The following is a 22,201-nucleotide window of genomic DNA, read 5'->3' on the forward strand; positions in this document are numbered from 1 at the left end:
TGCATTTCCAGGAGCTGATCTAATCTAAACTCCCTGCCATCCAGTCCATAGTCTGAGCTGGTATTTATCAAACTAAATGCTAACATAAGCAACATTACAAGCTGAAGCTTTCCAAATGGAAGACTGGTGGTGAAGAGAAACAGCTCCCACCCCACACACAGGCAAGTAAGCACCTGCTGCCCGCAGAACTTTTCCATGAGAATTTTTTGCCCAGCGGGGTCATACTCTTACACTCAGAAAAGTCAGTGGTAGCACTCCCACTGACCCCAACGGGAGAAAATTCAGCTCTGACAGAGAAAGAGATACGAGACATTTCACTACAATAAGCAGTGAGTAGCAGATCTGTATTTACGTGTTAAGTACACATCCAAACAGGATCAGATAGGAAGCAAAAAGAGGTTTTTAAATAAGCATGCCTCCAAAGAATCTGATTTAACCACCTACCATTCATCCTATTTCTAACTACACAATTATGGTGACCACTTTTCGTTTGTTTGTTTTATTCTGAGTCAAACAGTTGCATACAATTACTTTTTAAAATTCAGGGAACCAGCTCCAAACAGATTGGCCAATTTTTCTCTTTAGTTCTAACATCTTTAATTCTATACACATTACAGAAAATAGCTTTATTCTACTTAACATCTGTAATGCAAGTTACCTGCTGAAACTGGCATTTACTATTCAGTTACAGATTCACATCCTTTGACACACATTTTGTGAATACAGATCTTGCTTAGCTGCTTGGGTGTTACTTAAAGCATTCTGCCATCAGCTATGAAGATTTAGATATTTTTCACATTGTTGTCTTGAAGATGATTACAAAAAGTTGCTGTTTCCTTCTCTAGGACTTCTTGTCATATTGGTATACACTCAAAAGATCCCCTTTCCTGTATGATTATGAAAGAAAAAAAAGTCACACTTCCTACTCAGCAGTGACCTGAGACACCAGTATTCAAAAGGCAAACAAAAAAAAAAAAATCTAAAGAATGGAAAATTATTTCTAGCAAATGCTTTTAAGAAAATACTGAAAGATGAATTACAGATGGATGAGGCTAACAGCAGCATAATATGGATGCAGGTGCTGTCCACTGCCAAGCTGCAAAGTGCTCTGCAGCTCTGTGCCTTAGCTCCACAACAGAAAAACACAAGAACAGAACAGTGAAAAGCTGGAAGGAGCAATCTGACATGGAACATGGAACAGAACTTAATTCAAGCAAAGAGGGCAAACACTTAAATCTCCCAAGTGAGCCAGCATGCACCCTCCCACACAAATATACCTACATGCATCTCCCATTTCCACACCTGCTTGTTTCTCTCTACACCTGTTCCCTGCTCACTGCCTCTTCATTTGTTCAACCTCAGCCTCCTTACACGTATGACATTTATCAATCCTTGATCTCTCTAGAGAGGAGCTGTGATGCAATGCACCAGTCCCCTCCAAAGATACAGGTAAACTTCCCTACACAAGGAGCATCACTCAGGAGGAGAAATGGAGCACTCAGGTCCAGCACCAAGGCCCTCACCACCAAAAAATGGGGGCATTACCTCGTGAGGTTATCACCTAGGGACCACATGAAGGGTTGCTTTCGCCTACAAAGATGCCCCTAAATATTGTCTGAAGAAACACGGTAAGCACAGAGCAGGGAGGGAAAGAGAGAAAAGTGGAGTAAGCTTAAGGTTACAGGCTGCTTTAGGGGATGAATTAAAGAGCGTGAATGAAAACTGCTCAAGGAAGCAATCTGGAACCAAGATGAAGGTAATGAGAATGCACACTGGAGAACAGGATGCTCCCAGCCACATGGATGTACATTCATTCAACTCTAGCAGCATATGCCTAAAAAATCAGGAATAGGACCCAGGCAGCCCTCACCTTAACAAAATAGAAGTTCCAGGATTTTGTATGACATCCAATGAAAAACATGCATAATGTGATAAATAATTACACGTTATTTAAAAAGAAAAAAAAAAAAATGGAGAAGATTTCCTTATCTTCTGTTTACAGGGCTTTAGTCCTACATTTGCTGGAAGAGTGAAATACTTATGTTTCACCTCTGTCAAACACAAAACTTTCAATAGAATCTTATTTTGCCCCAATGGACTCTAATAATTCTCTCAATCTTATTCTGCTCTACACTTAATCTTCAGTAATCTTCATTTTTACTTCAATATAAAATACAGTTGGTGTTAACCTATGTATGCTGCCTGCATCACACAATCAGGCAGCACCTCTCAAATCAGTACTTACCAATGGGTGTGGGATGTCATGCCTCTTACTCGTTCTTTTTCCTATAATTAGCCAGCATAAATCTCAACTATGCGGGTCAAGTAGGCATCATGTGGTGTGAATTTGTTCTGTGTGAAATCTGCATCACACAGTTTGTGTGGAGGCACAAAATGTTTAGGAGCCAGAGCTGATCACACACCTATTTCACACTTGAGAGCTGTAAGCCCTACTACTGTAATTACAGCTTTGACTGAAATGCTGAAAGCAAAAGAAAGAAATCACTCCAAGCCCTGTCTGCCAGCTTGGATCCAGTCCCCAAAAGCACAACGATGAGCTGAATAAGGCCTCCACAGGGCAGCTCAGCGCTCAGATACTTCTGGGAGCTGAGTTCAGTCGGGGTCATGGGATGCTTTGACACTCATACAGTGAGGAAGCCACCACACCCCTGAGAATTTCCCACTCTGCACGCGTACATTATGGGTGCACACATCCACACATGTATTTATAACACGAAGCCAGTACCACACTAATTTCACTCAAAACGAGTTTCCAAACGCTTTTCTTTAAGGCATGTCACGACGAGCCCCGCCTGCCCCCAAGGGTGCACATCAGAGACACTCAGGGGGCCGCTTTCCCTCCCCGGTTCCCGTAGCCCCTGACGCGGAGGCACCACCGGGGTCGTGACGCGCGCCGCGGCCGCCACTTGCTCGGACTCACCCAGAAGAGGAGGTTGAGGGCGTAGAGCAGGCAGCGCAGGCACCTCACCGAGTCCTCCCTGGCCATGGCGAGCCCCTGCGGGAGACAGCCCCATTCCCTCACCACATCCTCGCTGCCGAGGCCGGGCAGCCAGCGCTCTGCGGAGAAAGGCAGATAGGGCCGGGGCAGCCCGGTGAGCCGCGCAGGTGGCGGCACGGTTTCCTCCGCCCAGCCTGACCCGGCACGGCCCGTTCGCGCGGAGCGGCGGCGGCTCCGTAGGGGCAGGGCCGGCTCACGGCCGCGGGCAGCACTTCCCCTCCGCACGCCGCTCTCGGAGACAGCGTTTAAAATTAACAACTAGAATCGCTCCGAAAGGCGACAACCCGCGCGGCGCCCCGGGCTGCCCCGCGGGACCAGCGGCGCTGAAAGAGCGAGGCGGGCGCCGGCCCCCTCCCCGCCCGGGAGGGACGCGCTGTCCCGGGGAGAGCAGGCAGGCGAGGACGGCGGCGCTCAGCGCCTCTCACTCACTTGCTCCGGCGAGGATTCATCGGGGCCGGGCAGCGCAGCACCGAGCCGCGGCGCCCATCCACGCCGGGCGCTGACGGAAAGCTCCCGGCGGCCGCCCCCCACCTCTCCGTCCCTGCCCGCAGCGCTCCGCAGAGCCCGGCGGCGGCCAGCGCCACCGCGCACGCGCGCCCGCCCGTTCCTGCGCCCGCAGGGTCCTAGCGCCGCCGCCAGCTGCGGACCGCTTGGGGAGCGCGGCCGGAGGTCCTAAGAGCCGTTCCTCAGACTCAGGATTGCCGTGCGCCCACACGAAGGGCAGCAGAGGACAAACTGAGCTGTCACCGAGCATACGCGCTGTGGAAACCTACCGTGGGCCAAAATGGAAGAGGCAGTTCGGAGCACGTCCAAATTTCCGTGGGAAAGAGCTTGGGTTTCGCTCGGCGGATTGCTGCCCGCCTGGGTGGGTTTGGCTCTCAGGCTGCCAGAAAGTGCATACCCAAAATGCCCTCCTTCTGGCTGGCTCCTGCTGGAAGCCCAAATTTGCCGGGCCTGGGGCTGCCTCCCTTCCTCAGGAGAGAGGAGAGATTTTGAGCAATTGCCTTGGGAGAGCTGGAATACACCAAAACCTCCTCCTGTGGTATTTTGGACCAGAGTGGAAGATCCGCTCAAGAAACAGCTGTGGCTTTTCTTCGTAGGGTTTTGGTGGTTTGGGTTTTTTTGTTTTGTTTTTGCTTTTGTTTAATTTTTATTATTTTATTTTGTTTGGGGTTATTTTGTAAGCTTTAACAGACAAGATTTCAGCACTGTTACGTCTGAAATGAAACTTTGCTGAAATCAAACCCGAATGTAAGCTGGGTTTTTTTGCAGCCCGGTGCCCCTTCCCCATCCCCATGCAGCAGAAAGCTCTCTGGGCTGAGAAGGGAGAACCGCCCTTGGCACAGCTCTTGTGCTTCTCCCTTGGTTATAAAGACACTGCCTTAATGTTAACGATCCCAGCAGCCATCTGAATCACAACACTCAGATTCTGTGGAGTAAAGGAGTAAAGAAGCAAATTTAGAAATGCAGCAGTGTTGAAGATTGCTATTGATTGGTTCCATAATCTCTGTAGTGTTTACAGATCCCACAACTAAGCTGGAAAAAGTCATTCTCTGAAGCCTGCTAAAGTACGTGCACATTTTGTAGTTATTGTGGCGATTTCCTACTGAGGTCCATATTGTTTCAACACATACATAGCCCCATAAAATAAAGGAATATTTACAGTTTGATACACAGTTGAAAACAGATTAGCAAATAATTTTCCACAAAGTTTTGCCGTGCCACGCCACCCACACAAAAACTGCAAGAAAGTACACTGAGAAATATATCTTAACTAGCAGAGGAAAATTGTCTTCCATCCACTACAGAAAAACTGAGAGAATGGCTGCTAGTGAAAACTGGAAAAGAGGAAAAAACGCTTAATAAGCAAAATCTAACTGCTGTGAGACCGAAGAAAAATCTGCTTCCTCAAGCACTGGAAACATGATTCGAGAAAATCCATAAATTCCAGACAGTTCAGTGCTTATCACTGGGGCTGCCTGTGTAATCCTACTTAAGCTTCACCAATTTCATTTCATTAGTATTGAATCAGGGTGAAGACCATCTTCATGTGTGTTCATCCCTCCTTAAAGCAGAATGGACATGGACGCTTACCAGAAAGCAGTGATTTTATGCCAGATTTGTAGAAGTGAACACAACTAGTTGAAAGTTGAAAGTACTAACATGCATTGCATAAATGCAATCTGTAAAGATTATTTTTCCTTCAACTGTGACAAGCTGTGAGCTTTTGCTGTTAGTTTGATCCTTTTTTCTGGAAGCAAGTCCCCTCCAGGAAGTGCATTGTGTCACAGTGTTAGTCTTCAGTGGATGTTACTAGTTCTATACCTAAATAAGGCAAGCAGAGCTAAGATAATTTTTAAAGGTGACACTGTACATTCGTTGTGCTATTTACATACCATTCATTCCTTTTATTGCCAAGGACTTTTCATGAACAGTCTGTGAGACAGATCTTGAGCAGGTATGGTCTTTCCAGTGAACCAAAGCTGAAATACAGAAATAGTGTCAGCTTACAACTGATCTCCAGCCTTGGTTGGGGACAATGCAGTCTGCTATAAGGCAGATTAGAAATAATTGAGGTAACGTTTGCATTCTTGGTTGTTCCATGAGAAAAAATGTATTATACGAGCCACAGGGTTTTATAAAAAGTGCACTTCAAAAACATTTAATTTTCTTACACTCAGTGTTTTTTCTTTAAACATGTCTGAAATACTCAATGAGAAGTTGTCTTACTTGTTTCTGATACCTTTGGCTTCCAGTGGAATTACTCCCAGTGCATAAGGAATTCAGGAAAAGGAAGAAGATCAGTCTGTGAGATCCCTTATTAAAAATCCTGCTAAAATGATGCTTCAGCAGTTTCTCTCTAAATTAACTTTTGGGGAGGAGGGGAGGTATTTGGTCATATGATGCTCTCAGTCTAACTTTGCGTCTATTAAAATTCTATGACAATAACTCCATCACAAAAATAAGGAGGAGCACATGGTTAAAGAAATATTCTATCTTCTAGTTGTTAACAAGATCATCATTCGACCAGCAGAGATGGTACTGAAAATCTAAATAAAATAGGTCCTATTTAGGAATGCCTGCCAAATGCTAAGAGGAAGGTCCCTTTGGAACAGTGCTTTTCCCAGTTTGTCATACTTTGTGAACTTTCCATGATGTCAACACTGGGAAAGAAATACACTGAAAGTTCCCATGCATTCAAACAGTAACTAAACTAGAAGTATTAGCTGACCACCTAAAAAAGTCTAGGAAGCTACTATGCTAATTCAGTACATGCTTTCTTTACCCTTTAAACTGATCACTTCAGATTTTATTTAGGGCAAGAAATATGATGGTTTTTACAAACGTAAGTGTAATGCCAAAGCTCTTTGTAATTTTTTTTGAAGTGAGTGTTTGATGTTATCAAGTAATCACAGAATCACAGAATCGTAGGGGTTGGAAGGGACCTCTAGAGATCATTGAGACCAACCCCCCTGCCAAAGCAGGTTCCCTACAGCAGGTCGCACAGCTAGGCGTCCAGGCGAGACTTGAACATCTCCAGAGAAGGAGACTCCACAACCCCCCCTGGGCAGCCTGTTCCAGTGAATGGTTCTTTAATGTGTAGCAAAGACATAAGCAAGGGGACTGCTGAAGCTTTGCAGTTTCGGATTGATGACTTGGATTCTCCACTGTCTAATAAACTATAAATTCTAAAGCTTTTTCTGTGACAAAGCATTCTCAATAGCTTTCTAATATGAATTCTCTAGACTCAAATAAAGTATTCATGGTACAGTCTTTCAATGGGTATGGAAATGACAGTGAATCTAATAATCTTATCTTCCCATGCTTAACTACCGATCTTAATTTAATGTATGTAAATTTAGTATCTGTAAGCTAGCTCTTCTCTTCCTAATTCGAAATTGTTGAAATTGTCCAACAGGTTCAAAAGCTATTAAAAGAGTCATTGAGAGACAGATGTCTGCACAGATACTCCAGTATGATCTCATAAGCCCTTCTTCATCAGAAAAACAGACTGAAAGACTAGATATTACGGCACCCATTCAGCACATAGTTGCAAGTGTCTTTAATTTGAACTACACAAAAAGCCTGATCAAGTGGAATAGCGTTGCACATGCATGTAAATTTATAGGTGATAATTGCCTGATACTAGATGGCAAGAAACTTAATCACTGAAAACTAAATGAGTTACAGTGATATCCTTTCATATGCTGCCATAATATTTAAAATTACTCAGATGAGTTCCAGAGTGAGGAACATAGGCGTACATGTACTTTGAACTGTGCAATTTAATTCTGTGCTGTATTTACTCATGTTATGCTACTCAGATGGGAAAACTGCTCATGTACAGATTTATGGATAAGAAGTCTAAAATAGAATTGTCTTTGACAGCACCAGGGCAGTTTTTATTAATTAATTTTAATATATTTCTTCCAGCCACACTCTGACCCAAATAGTCTCTTGCACAAGGACTTCCTCATTTTCTAGTTCAGCAGCTTTCAATGGCTTCCTCAATTGAAATAACACTTCAGCAGGTTGGTTCTGGGGGGAAAAAATCAGAGGCTTCACTGCAAATACGCTTTCCTCCCCTCAAGCTCCTCTCCTTGTTAGAGCTCAAGCTGAATAAATCACTGAGCCATTTGGTTGGACCTCCCAGCTAACCCTGCTCAAAGCAGGTACGGACTAAAGAACTCCTGAGGTTCCTTCTAGCCTGATTCATCATCTAGGCCTAGATTTCTACTTCTTTTCTCTCTGTCTCCTGTCCTGGCCAACAGTGTCACTCTAGAAGCAAACCCTAAGCCACTCTTTGGCTGGGCAGGAACCTCCTCTTTCCTCTTTCCAGTGGCAACAGTGACAAGGCAAACAATCTTTCTCTTCACTACAGCAAAACTCTTCATAAAGAAACATGCAAGATAAAATTCATACGCAGTACATTTTGAGAAGCAACTGAAGAGTTACAGCAACAATCACAATGTCTTTCAGGATCCATGAGCATAGATTCTGCAGAGATGGGTTATCTGGAACAAAAAAAAAAGAGCAGAAGGAAAATATGAGAACCACATACCATACAGCAGCTGGAAAAATGAAAAATGAGATTCAAAGTTGCTTTTAATACTATATAAGTGAAAAAAACCTCACATTTTTCAGTCCTTATTTACTTTATACATTTTATGAACAAGCATAAAAAATGCATAGAAATCTGCATGTCAGACAAATTATATGAGAACCAAATTCAGCTGGAAAAATATGTCCTTGATATCAAAAGTAACATGTTAGAAATAACAAAAATGACCAGTAACCAGAAACAGATGAATCTTGCGCTGTGATTTCAAGGTCAAGAATCTTGAGATGTATTCCAAAAGCCAAAAGGCCAGAATCCTTGGAAGAGATGTTTATCAACTCATTAAGAGTTAACTCCCTATTAGGACAGTTTAAAAATCACACCCATTGAGAAAACATGCATAGCCAGTGAGAGATGGAAGGCTGTTACCAGAGCAAATCACTGTAAGTTTTTAAGAAAGCATTAAAAATTATTAGATGCAAGCAAAAAAAAAAATACCATATGGTCATTAAGCTATGTGTCACAGAGATTGGAAAGAAGAATATACATTAAAAAAAAAAAAAAAAAAAAAAGCAAAAAAAAAAAAAGCACTTTAAAAGAACTCTCCAATAAAATACAGAGTTGGACTGTTTTATCTTTGCCACAGAAGGAATCCCATAGGTGGATCCCAAGAGTCCTCCCAGTGTCAGTTCCTCATTGTCTTACTCCTCTCTCTGCAGGGAGTGGATTTCTGTTTAACAGAAGGATCTTGCTTGCATTCCAAGACATAGTTTGAAAACTATATTGCTTTCTAGTGGCTTTTCTTCAATATATGGTGTTTGGTGTTATAATGGGAGTCACAGAGCTTTCTGCTGAAGGGTTTTTCTGTTCTAGTTAAATTCCATGAGAAGTTCAACATCTGTAGCTTCTCCAGCAACAAGAAAAGGCACAGTGATCTTCACAGTCCTGTTCATCATAGTCTATCATTCCTCTTCAGGCACAGCATGAGATTTTACACTAGCAAAGAACGCATTTTAATATCTGTGATACACCAGTAGCATTGCCAGTTATGGATGTTGTATGATATTTCTTATCAGAAAGTACTGTTGGGGAAGAGTAATGTAAGGACGATGTCATCAAACTACAGGGAACTGCCCCTTGAAAATATGAAATGTTACCCATTGTAAGCTGCTTGCATCAGCAGAAAATCTCAGATACTGTTATTTTAGAGCCTGAGTTTCCCAGCTGGAGGGTGGGGATGATAGCATTTATTTCAGAGAAATGTGGATAGGATTGCTTGGGAAGCATACACGTGCTATGAAAGCCACAGAACAGGCCAGTAGGAAATTTATGGCTGTCCTCACAGCTGAGACTGAATACTAGAAAATTAATAGACCACATGCTGAGTGAAGTTGGATGAATAGCTAAACTGTTCATTTTTTGCACATAAAGAAGCAGAGGTCAAGGGGAAAAAAAAAATGTATACGTTCGTGTAACTAAGAGAATGTACTAGAGCCAACAAAGTGAAATCTGGTGTTGCAAATAGAGGAATAGCACTTCAGTAATGAGCAATTTCCTTATGGATTTATGGGGAAGGGAGAAGTCTGTCCCTTCTTCCTGTTTGTTTCACCTTCTTTGTTTTTCTTTTTTTTTTTTTTCTTTATTATAATGAAGTTTTTTTGTGTGTTAGAACACAGGTTTTTATGATGAGTTTTTAACTCTGTCATGTTATAATTGGATCTGTATAACCAATATACTTTTTTATCTAAACTGAAAAAAAATAGAAAAAGACATGCAACTCTTCATAGTGCCTTTCAAAGTATCATTTATTTTACTGAATAAATGGGATTGTTCTGTGGCAGGTTTAAATTGCTTACATTTTGCAAATGTGACCAATTCTCCATGTAAGGAAATGATTGTGATAATCAGCATCCAACTAGCTTTCTTTAAAGGTTCAGGAATGATCTCTCATGAGAGAGAGGATGGTTATGATGTCCTGACAAATTTTTCTATTTTCTGTCTATTATCTGAAGTAGGTTGCTTGTGCCCCAAATAAGAACTGTCTCTGTGCTGTTTGTAGGTAGTACTCAGCATGAGTTCTGATTTTTCCCTAGATTCTCTATATGCTTGCTTCAAGACAAGCCGCCATGCTATATAAATATGCAGCAGAATTGTTGCAGAGTTTCCTCAGAGCACAAAACAAGTATTTTCTTCAATTATTGAAACAAGTATTTCAAATTCTAAAAGTTGGAGGATGAGAATGAATGTCATTTATTAGTTAAAATTCCCCCACAAAGAGACTCTTCATAATAACTTTCATTAACATAGCCTGTTTTTCAAGTCGGTTAATTGGCTGCTCATCCTGTAAACAACGTGCTATTTGTATGTTAATGTATTACTCCCATGGACAAAACACAAAGGTGAGTGCAGAGTGTGCAGTCTAGACAGAAGCATGCAGAACTAGACTGCCACTCGCTGGTGTGGAGATTATCATTTCTTCTGCCATTACCACTGGCACTGACATGACAGGGCAATATCATCAGCCTGACAAGATAAAGTAACATGGGTCTAGAAATGCTATACAGCTTTAGTATAACATCCTTGGAATGCCAGAGTGATCATAAATAGATTCTGTAAGCAATTCTGAAAAGGACAATAGGAACTGAAATGCCACGAAGCTTAATTTTGTCAAACAGTAAAATACCATTATTAAAGAAAACTGTCAGCCTTGCTTTATCACATTAGTGATTTGAAGACTTACCACCTATTATTCATTCACGATTTCCCATGAAATGTGTCAAAATGACATCACAGTCCTCGTGGATAGTTGTTCATCAAAGAACTTGTACTTCAGCACTACAGTACTGGGATGTTTTTTGATAACTATGGCATAATTTAGATTAAATAATCTTCCCTAGTTGCATCACACAAGTATGTGTAGATGATCAACTCTTCTTTTTTAGCACCCAAGGACATTTTACTGTACTTCAGGAACTCACAAAATCTGTGTTTGTAAATAAAGCATTTGTTCCAACAGTACCAGTTGTCCTTCAACCACTACAATGAACAGCTCTGCAGGCCATGTCCTAAATGTACTCAAGGCTCCACTGAATGACAGAAATGTGACTTGCCTGTTAAATGTCCTGGGAACAACTTGTTATGGCCTATAAAGCAGTAGAAAAAGTGCACACAGTGGTATTTTCAAAGGTGAAACACAAATCTAATTATGCTCCCATCAGATGGCTTATCTGAATCCCGAAAGATTGCTTGACTGACTGCAAAGTTTGTTTTGTAGATTAATTGACTAGCTTAATATTCATAGTCCTAACTGTGTACGAACTACTGCTTTATTCACTTTGCTGTACAAATACTAATTGGCTTTTATATTATATATGTGTATATTGCTGCTACTTTTGCAAATGAGACCTGTCTTGGGTGACCTTACTAGCCTGTGATTGCCACTGTTTTGTTTTCTTTGCTTTTACTACAAATGAAAAATAAATCAATTTGTTTTCCAAGTGGGAATTCTTTTTCAGGTTTATCAGCAGCTGAAACCCAATCTGGCATTCATGCTTCACAATTATTGAAAAAATATTTAAACCAGTCCAGTAGTAGTTTAAAAACAGAAGCAGAACAAATTATACACAGTGCTATTTTATTCACTAAACCAATTAAACTGCAACAGTAATAAGCCTTCCAGGAGGTAACTTGCATTTATGAGGAGCTACTGGATTAGGAGATGAGCAAAAAAGATATTCTGTCAAATGTCACATCATGACAACAACTTCTTGGTATTGATGCTAAATTTATTAGCGTCACCGTCAGTATCACACTGCTCACAGCTACCAAACAGCAAGACCATGCTTTCATCCAATACCAGTTCCTTGTACTTGAGGTGGCAATTTTCACAGCAGTGGATTCTACTGTGCTTTCACAAAAAATATTTATAGCCTATAAAATCCCTACATTAATTAGTAACTAATTTTACCATGAGGATTACATTTTCTTGTATTTCCATCTTTTTATTTACACAGCCGTACCAACTAACAAGTCAAAAACTAATGCTAGATATTACTTTTACTTTTAAAGAAATTAAGCCAAATGAAGGACAGAACATTTTTTGAGGGAGAAATCAGCTCTGATAACTTATTCTGAGAAGACTAGAGATAAAGAGTAGTGATTGGGTAGAAGTACAATTTCAAGACTAGAACAAGATGTACAAGGAATTAAGAGATATCTCTAGATCAGTTGCCCTTATCCTTATGGGTGACTTCAAATTGCCACATGTTAACTGTGTTCAGTTCTAGGCTCCTCAGTTCAAGAAAGACAGGGAACTTCTAGAGAGTCCAGTGGAGTGATACAAAGATGATGGGGGGCCTGAAGCATCTCCATTATGAGGAAAGGCTGAGAAACCTGGGGCTGTTCAGCCTGGAAAAGAGAAGACTGAGAGGAGATCTTGTAAATGCTTATAAATATCTAAAGAGTGGAAGTCAAGTGGATGGGTACAGGCTCTTTTAGTAGTGCCCAGTACTCAGTAGTGCCCAGTGACAGAACAACTGCAACACAGAAAGTTCCACACAAACAGAAACAAAAACCCCTTTACTTTGAGGATGACACAGCACTGGAACAGGCTGCACAGAGAGGTTGTGGAATCTCCTTCTCTTGAGATATTCAGAGTCCACCTGTATGATCCCTATATGCAGGGAACCTCTTAGTAGGTGAGTTGTACTAAATGATCTCCACAGGGCCGTTCGAGCCCCTATGATTCTGCGATTTCTGTGAATACTACACAGCTGACAGTGGTGGAGAGCAGCCCCATGAAAAGGGATCTGGAGGCTCTGGTGGATGACAAGTTGAACACAATTAAGCAGTGTGCCCTGGCAGCCAAAAGGGCCAAACATACGCTGGTGTGCAACCAGGCCCAGCACTGCCGCTGGGAAGAGGGAAGGAGTTGTCCCTTCTGCTCTGCGCTGTGCAACCTCACCTCCTGCCCTGGGTGCAGTTTGGGGCACCACAAAATGAGAAGGATTTGAAACTATTAGAGTGTCCATTAGCAGGGTTATGAAGATGGCGAAGCGTTTAGGAGGAAAGACCTGTGAAGAGCAGCTGAGGACTCTGTGTGTGCTCAGCCCAGAGCAGAGGAGCTGAGGGGAGGCCTCATGGCAGCTCCAGCTCCTCACAGGGAGCGCTGAGCTCTGCTCTGTGTGACAGCAACAGGGCCCAAGGGTCAGGAGAGGTCAGGGTGGGAATTAAGGAAAAGGTTTTTCACCACAGGGTGGTCAGGCACTGGAACAGGCTCCCTGAGGCAGTGGTAATGGCACTGAGCCTTCTGGAGTTCAAGAAGCATTTGGACTGCTCTGTCAGACATATGGTTTGAATTTTGGATGATCTTTTGTGGAGCCAGGATTTGGACTTGATGACCCTTGTGGGTCCCTTCCAACTTGAGGTACTCCATGATACTATGACTATATGATTCTCATTTCTTAGGTATGAAGGAAACTGTATTTTAGAGTTTGGGCACTGATTTGACCTCTTCTCTCCTATTTCTAACAATATCTTTCTGATTTTCTCTTCCTGAGTGATTATTCTTCTTACCAAAGTGTCCATTCAGCTGAGCTTTCTCTTCATTAAATACTGATCCATCTAGGAGATTGCCTTCTACATTATTTTTGTCCATCCACCGTTGTTTTTTACCTGCTTACACTGGCTATTTGTTGGTATTCCATGCATGACGGTGACTTTGCAGTCTCTCAGCTTCTGCTTGTGTTACGTATCTGCCTCGCTCCATCTTCTCTTTTTCCTACCTTTAAATCTTTCTCTTTTATATTGTGCAGTCTGTACTGTGCTGTACAAATCTTATGACTACTTGGAAGTCTTCACTGGAAGGTTTTTCATTCTTCCTTTATTTCTCATATTAGCACTTTTCATACGCTCTCACTACTTCAGCAGATTGTTTAGTCCCTTCATTTGTCTTATTTCTCAGTAAAAATTTGCTTCTACAAGCTGATATAAATTTAATCTATCTCTTGAAAAAAGTCCTCCCTTTCGGTATCTTAGTCTCTTTCCAGACTACACTGACTTCTTCCTCCTCTGAAGTCACAAGATGATGCATGTGCAGTTCTGCCCAAGTGGGATTTCTCATGTCATCATAGTTATTGTGTTAAGAACTTACTTCACTTAGCTGTACAGGAAAAGAAAAATAATTCTCCATCCATCCAAATAAGGAAACAAAACTTTAGGTAGCTGAATGGTAATGATGGAGTTATACGTGATAATCATCCTTAAATATGTGTCTTTATACTTAAAGTTGTGCTGATGATTTTTCATGCAACTGTTGGTTTTAAATGTAATGTTTATATTTAACAAATATCATCTGTATTCTTAAACCTTGACATACATTTCACCATTGTTATTCTTTCCTAAATCTGAGAATATAAAGCTTGAAAAGTGTTTTGTTAATACTGTTAGACTGTCAATAAACATATGACAAAAAGAATCACTGACCTGATGTTTTCCATATGTGTACATCTGATACATTTGCCTGAGGTTCAGTATTATCAAAGAAGAGTTCTTATTCTTGTACATATTATGTCACGTATACTTTTTGTTCCCTTATAATATAATACAAAGAATCAAATAAAAGCTCTTTGTATGTGATGAAAAATATATTCAAAGGAGGAAGCGTTGTTTGATAGCAGTCTTCAACTAAGCAGTGGCACAGGTTGCCCACAGAGGCTGTGGAGTCTCCCTCCTTGGAGATCTTCAAAAGCTGTCCAGAAATGGTCCTGGTTTCCCTGCTCTGGGTGTCCCTATTTGATCTGGGGGGTAGGACAAGATGCCTCCAGGAAGTTCCTTCAACCTCAACAATTCTGTGATTCTGTGATGTTAAAGTGATAGAGGCTATGCTCAATTGGCAAATATCCACCGGGTACAGGATTTGTATCTCAGTTCCTTCTCAAATCAACCATGTTACTTTACTTGGAAAATACAGTGCAGCACCAACAGCAGACTTTTTATGGGATCCCTATTTCTTAAGGAGTGCTTAAAGCATGGAAGTCTCAGTTGGAGGTGCCTGCCATACAATATCTTCTACAGGCATGCACACAAAGTACACTCATGGTTTGTCTATTATTTGTTTGCCTTAAGCACATATTAGTAGGAACAAAAGTAATAAAAAAGTCACTAAAATCAAACAGTAATCCCTGAAAACTTGTGAAAGTAGAACATATCATGCTTCAGTCTACAAATCTGTTATGCTCCATGTTCATGTTCCATGTTCACTCCATGTTGGACAGAGAAAAATACTTGTAATGTGGAAAAAAATAAGGCAATTAAGATAAAGCCTGATGCCTAATTTTGCTATTCAGTAGTGTTGTTTCCATGGTAACTCCTCTATCACACAGCACCTGTGTTACATGATGCAAAGACATCTCTTAAATTACACAAATACTAACAGGAAGGGCAAACTTCTGGTTTTTTTAGTCTGAAGTATTTCATTTTCATGATAAATTTTCCATAATTCAGTGGGAACTGTGATTGTGAATTTGTAAACAAACTGTAATTCATAAGTGAAAAACAGATAGCATCTAAAGTGAAAATATGAAAGTTATATCAGGAAAATATGAAAATTATATCAGGAAGGAGGAGACTAGTGGGTTAAAGGGACAGCTGGTGCATGTGTGTTATCTAGTATGGGACTTCTGCTCCCTGTTACTATTTTGTTAGTACTGTGGCAAGACAGCAAATGATAGCAACCAATAACTCACTGAATGAGGCACGTGTGTACTCCAGCTGTACCCATGCCTTCATTCTATCTGTGAACAGTCTGAAGAATAGAGTCTCTATGTAATTTTTTTTAGAACTTAACAGAGATAAGACTGGTGGGATTCTATGCAAATTACTTTAAAACTTACAGATTTCATCTGAGCAGCTATTCTTTCAATATTTGAAATCATCTTACAAGATTCTATAATGAGATGATTACTTCCTAATGAAATTTGTAGGGTAATAAAAATGTAGCAAAGTCGCACCATTCCATTACAGGCTTACTTTCCTTATTTTCTCTTTGTCCATTTTCACTTCAGTCTTTCTTATAAAAATCTTACGTAAAACCATGCACATGCCTTCACTGAAAATATGAATTCTTTACATATCTTCTCAAATTCTGAATCTTTAAGTGTAGATTGCACCAAGTGAAATGAGATATGCAAAGAAAGAGCGTGGAAAATAGGATTATTAACAAGACCTGAATACCATTGCTGAAATAACACATGTATGTATACACATGCATTCTCAGACATTCACTTGTACATATGTGGAAGGGATATAAGTTTGGAAGGAAGTGATTTAAGTTGAAATCTCCATTAGATGACAACATTACAACATTTCTATTTGATTCAAATATACCAGTTCAAAATTAACATTCTCTATAATGAACAAATGTCTAAGTCTGAAAGAGACAGCAGACACAGAGCACCTTCATAGTATTCCTTGATCATTTGAGATGCTAGATGTAAACACATTTAGCTCTAGCTACTACTAATTTTACAGATCCTGCAAAGTTTCACCCTGAATACTTGCCTGACCTATATCTGTTGTCTTTTTAACAGTTGGATGTGATCATATCAACTGCTGCCTATGTTATGCAAAAAGTGCCTGTGTTTTTGAAAGCAAGAACCAAAGTATTACTACACATTTTTCTTTATGCAGTTAACACTGATTGAAAATAGAAAAGGAAGAACATACACAGTAGATAAATGCACACATAGGTGCATTTTGTTTTTACATAGCATGTTTCAGTCTTAGTGTGACAATTTAACCTTCTCTCCATTCTGTTCTAGTTGTTTTCAAACATTGTCCTATTTGGCACAGAAAACTCCACTTCTCAGTTGGAAACCAAATATTTTTCTTTCCAGGGCAGACATTCTTCAGTCAAGTTCAACTCAATGGTCCACAGGGGAGCTGTCTTTGTTGTCCAAGCTGTTAAGATACATTTATGAGCCAGCATCAGTAAATAAAGCAAGCAAGCTGCATCTGTCCCCCAGCACTTGAGGTCACCGAGCAATTCCAGAACCGTAAGTTACCAATTTAGTGGAAATTCCCATTCAAATGATTATGGCATGTTAGAGCACATCTCATGCCAAATTGTTGGATTCCCAGAAAAAAAAAAAAAAAACATGAATCAGGTTTCTCTGTCTGACATCTCTAGTGTAAATTTACTGTAATTCTGTGAAAATATATAGAAATGTTAAGAGAAATTCCCTGAATATGAAACATTGTGTACCTTTTAATGAACTGCAGTTTACAGTGAGCCACTTACATGGTATGAGGATAAAAAGATCCAAGGCTAGATAGAGAATTCATTCATTGTTTAAAATAGTGAAATATAGCAGGGGAGCAGGGGCAAGAAATACCGGGTGGGAGCCATGAGAAGGCATGTAAGTAGAAAATCAATGCATGATCATGACTAAGCAGCTGGAAAGGTCCCTGACAATTGAGACCAACTGGCTATGAAATAAACAAGGACTTCAGGTCACCTGACACATCTGGGACTATTTGTGTCTGACTTCCTCAACTCCCCCAAATTAAAGCAGTCCTGTCCAGATTCTTGGGAATGGGTCCTGCCAGGCTGTAAGTCCTAGGTTATGAAGGGCTGATGCTAGCTGAGATAGGCCAAAACTGTCTTAAGTACTATGATAATAATTAAATGGCATGTGATTTTGTTGTTTTTCACTGACACTGACTTACCACTGCCTGAAAATGCTGGATACCGTCTCAGAACCCCACTTGGACAACCAGTAGGAAAACATCCTTAGGGAAAAAATGCTGCTTTGGATGAAAGCACAGCCCATTGATGGCTCTGGTAACCAGTCCATAACATCACCTCTTCAAAAATCTCCTGTACAGGGAGAAAGAAGGAACTCCATGGAGAATTCCCTCAGTCATGAGAAGGACAGTAGGAAAATACAGTTAGGGAGATACTGGTTACTCTTGAATTGCTGCTCTAGTTCTATTGTCACTGAAAAAGTTAACACAGCTCCCTCCTGTTTAGCTTGATAACGATGAAATGGTTTGCATATTTGATCTTTCTACTTCTTACAGTTTCAACCCTATTTTCTGAAGCTTAGGTTGACTTTCCAAAGTGAAGGCTGACATAAGATGCAATGCAGAACTGGTGAACTCTTTTACCCAAAAGTGGAGCAGACATGGATGGAAATCTCCTCACATAAGTCTCTTTATAGAATCCTATGATCCTACTACTACATCATGTGTTAACTCATTGCACTCTGCAATGCTATTTGCAGGGCATCACACTGTGTAAGAAATATGATAGTAGTCATTTTAGCTAAACAATTGTATAATTGATTATCTGGCCATTGCATGTCACTACACAGAAAATAAATGCATTGCTCTGAGAGCTAACATTTATACAAGACCACATGATTTAAAAAAAAAAAAAAAAAAAAAAAAAAAGCAATTATCAAATGCCATAATCTATTCTTGTAAATTACCTGTGTTAATTTTAGCTCTAGACAACAATGACAAATTACAGTCCTAATTTCACGAATATGAGATGCATTACATAATGCAAATCTGTAGCGTACAGAATCATTAATCATCATCTTCTGGCAGAACTTTCTGTGTTAACTGTGTTTACAAAAGAAGAGACTTACTAAGACATACTATTTCAGGCTTTTCTTCTCCGTAAATATTCTTTAGCGCAAATATTTTTAATCTGCATTTATCTTTTCTCTCAAAATGGAAAAATAGGCCAGATATAATTCCAATAACAAAACACTGACATCCATGATAAAAACGAATTATGACTGTTTCTATTTTTTCCATGTATTTATCTGTTGCTATGTTAATATCAGATAAATATTATTATAAAACTAAAACTCTGTGTTATCTGTTTTAAGATTATACCTTACACAGACAATTTAGTGGCCACTGTTTTTTTTTCTCAACAACAGCTCTCTTGGAAGCTACGTGAAGTTCCTCAAGCTTTCTGTCAAATGAAGGTCTCTCATTCTACATACAGTTCAATGTCAATCACAGAGTACCAGATTTCACTGCTAGCAAAAGTCAACATTAATGGCATCAGAATATAAATACAGCTGTATTTGAACTGAAACATAACCAGGCTTGTGTATACATAAATAATTTTGATTAAATCTGTCCCACATTGATGAAAGATGCTCAGCATCACGAGACCATGAAACGGTTTTCTGATCCTGTAAAATTTTTAGGGTTTCTTAATTAGACTTCTTCATTAAATGGCAAAAAACCTTTCAATTTTATAGATGCACAGATAACAGTCTGACAGTGGATACAGAAGTTTCAGGTTCAGTCCCCAAGTCTACCATTCCTTCCTGTCCCAGACCTAGAGATCAATTAGGATGTTTTGTATTTGTATATTTTGAATAATTTCTCACCAACAGAGTCGTGAGGCTGAGTACCTGGTATCTCAGATACAGTAATCACTGGACTGTCACTACGGTGGTTTCTCTCACACCTAGCTATCTGTGAACTATGTTAAAATCAAGAAAAGGAAAGCTCAAGCCCAACACCGAAGTAAGAGAAGAATCCCAAGCTTCCTTTGCATCTCAAAGGAAAGTTTCATTACCATTGGGCTAATTTATTATCCTGTCTATCCCTCTTGTTGTCTTTAGTTTTAGTTTTCTGTAAAGCTATGTTGAAGCACCAGTGTACTCGCAAATGCCTTAATATATAGTGAATGAATATTTTCCAAATACAGGAAAAAAAATTAAAAAAAAAAAAAAGTTGCTTTGAAGAATTCCCAGTTAGCTGCATTCCCAAGTGTTCTGCATTAATCTTTAAGAGCAGAGACACATCAGGAGATTTGAGATTATAACTGAGTGGAATGCAGGATTTCTAGCTAATGGGGAGAAATATTTTATTTTAAAATTGGGATTTAAAGTGTAGTAATTTCATTACTTTCTTATAAACAATTGACAGTTAATTAACAGCAAGGACCTTTTGCTTAATAAAGAGGGGTCCTCCTGCCTCATTAGCTTAGAGTTGGTGATACATCATACATTCTTACTGCACATAAAATAGCTCAATTTTTATGTTGAAATCCTTAATTTTTATAACTTTTCTGTGATATCAACAAATTTAATGGGCAAAATTCATGGTCACCACACATGGGACTATGAATTTGCATTTCTGAGCAAAAATGATAATGATATCCTTAAAGGTAGCTGATGCTAGTCACTAGAGTACAAATTCAGTTGTAAGTTAAGCAAATATATTTTTTATTATGTTGCAGATTTGACCAAGGATATATAAAACAGGAATGTTCAGGTGAAGTGAAATACTGGTACACTGTGCATGAAAAATGTAAATAGAACAGCTGAAGAAGAGCTTATGAGCTCCCAAACTGGCTGTGTTTTCATCCATTTTATACATCTCTACTAACATTATTACCCTGTACATTAGCTTTCCCAGAAATATCACTTCATTTTATCTTAGAGCAATGCAGCTACAATACTACTACCATCTTGAACACATCTAGCAGTAATATTTTCCTTTTTCTCTTTCTCCAAATTTTGTCTAACATAAGCACAAGGTGGTTTTGGAAAAGGGGCAGGTTTGCACTTTGTGCTCAATTGCAGTAGGTCATCTCCGTTGGTAAGAAGTTACAGTGTTTGCAGTCTGTCACAAAGATGTGTCCTCTCTTACAGCTCACCTGAATCTAAACTCCAGATTCTTGGATGTCCTAATTTCTGCACAGCTCCTGTTTAATGATCATGAAGGAGGTGACTTCTGTGTTGTCCTCACAGACCTGATGATATATGCCCAGGAGCAGTGAAGATTCATGCCTGCCCTCAAAGTCTGTGTCCTTTCCTGCAGCAGCTGTACTCCTTCAGTCAATCACAATGTCACTTTCTTGGCAAGTTTCTCGGAGTATTTCCTTCCCCTTCTGCTACTTTTACCTTCTCTGAATTTGCTCCAGGGACAAAGAAGGCCACAAGTACATGAATTTGGGAAGTAGGCAATAACTGCACTGTCACCACCAAATTTTCATCTCTTCTCTTTTTATTTTAACCTGCTCTGTCTGCAGGGCCAAATTCTCAGAAGACATGTCTTTTGAGCAGTATGGGAGATAGATCGTGTCAGCCCATGCTCTTCTATGCTTTTAATGTAATTGCAGCCACTTATATCATTTCTTGGTGAAAAAGTTACCAGCTATGGACCTCTTCCAGCCACAAGAATTTGCTGATCTCAGGGGAAAAGGTATGACTGTAAATCTGACAGGCATAAAACGGTAGGATAAATCCTTCATTATAGATAATCAGTTACAGGCATTTCAAAATTAAACTTTTATTAGAAGTGTTTAAATATTCAATAAAATGTAATTTTTAAACTTTATTCACATGCACGCCATGTAATCCAGCATTAAGGATTCTAATAAATAAAAATCAAGCAAATAAAACCAGATATTCTTTGAACAGCAGAACCACTTAAATTGGTGCCTTGTGCATTTGTGGCTCATACCAGTGCCTCACAAGTCACATTCAGTGACTGAAGCTTTTTCTGCATTTGGGTCACTCTCATGACATTGCTTTCCTGTAGATTTTCTAGAGCCTAATAGGGTAGCAGGTCCACACTGCAACATTTTCCTCAATGAAAGGAAGAAAAAGAAAATATACTGGGGACAACACAGCATTTAAGGCATATACAATCTCTTAGAAGGACTGTTTTTCTTTCAGATTGGTTGATTAGTCAATTAATTCCAAAGAGACAAGGCAGAGAGAAAGGACAAAGTGTGCACACAGAATGCCTGTGTAAGCTTTATTTCCTAAGGAAGTCAGGATAAAAACATCTCAGTGATTAATACACAAACAGCGATCGCTCATATCCTGCAGACTTTCAGGAAATAACAGAAATCTGCAAGTAAATTTAACTGAGTCTGTAGCAGACAAAATTAACTAAAAGATGGAGATGTAATTGCCTGAGTCTGTATACAAAGTCAAGCTGAAAGATAAATGGCAGATCCATTTTCCTGTTGACTGTTGAAGTAAATTAATTATCTGAGGTCATGGATTTGTTTCCAGAAATAAGAATGTGAATCTGAAGAATTTGAAAGAGTTTGTAACAAGTAGAAAATCAGTGTGATT

General features: G+C 39.8%; 1 protein-coding gene across 2 annotated transcripts in view; it reads right to left on the reverse strand.

The window, feature by feature from the left end:
• TSPAN12 (tetraspanin 12) overlaps positions 1-3,007 on the reverse strand; it is a gene marked incomplete at both ends in the record, with an annotated part of 43,278 nt that extends 40,271 nt beyond the window's left edge. For both annotated transcript variants that reach the window (XM_079549087.1, XM_079549088.1), the window contains one exon: positions 2,942-3,007. In XM_079549087.1, the coding sequence (XP_079405213.1) occupies positions 2,942-3,007 (66 nt within the window). The remainder of the gene's footprint in view (positions 1-2,941) is intronic.
• Between the last annotated feature and the right edge of the window lie 19,194 nt (positions 3,008-22,201).

The sequence above is a fragment of the Tetrao urogallus genome (genome assembly GCF_951394365.1).
Source record: "Tetrao urogallus genome assembly, chromosome: 1".
In the NCBI taxonomy this organism is placed as follows: domain Eukaryota; kingdom Metazoa; phylum Chordata; class Aves; order Galliformes; family Phasianidae; genus Tetrao; species Tetrao urogallus.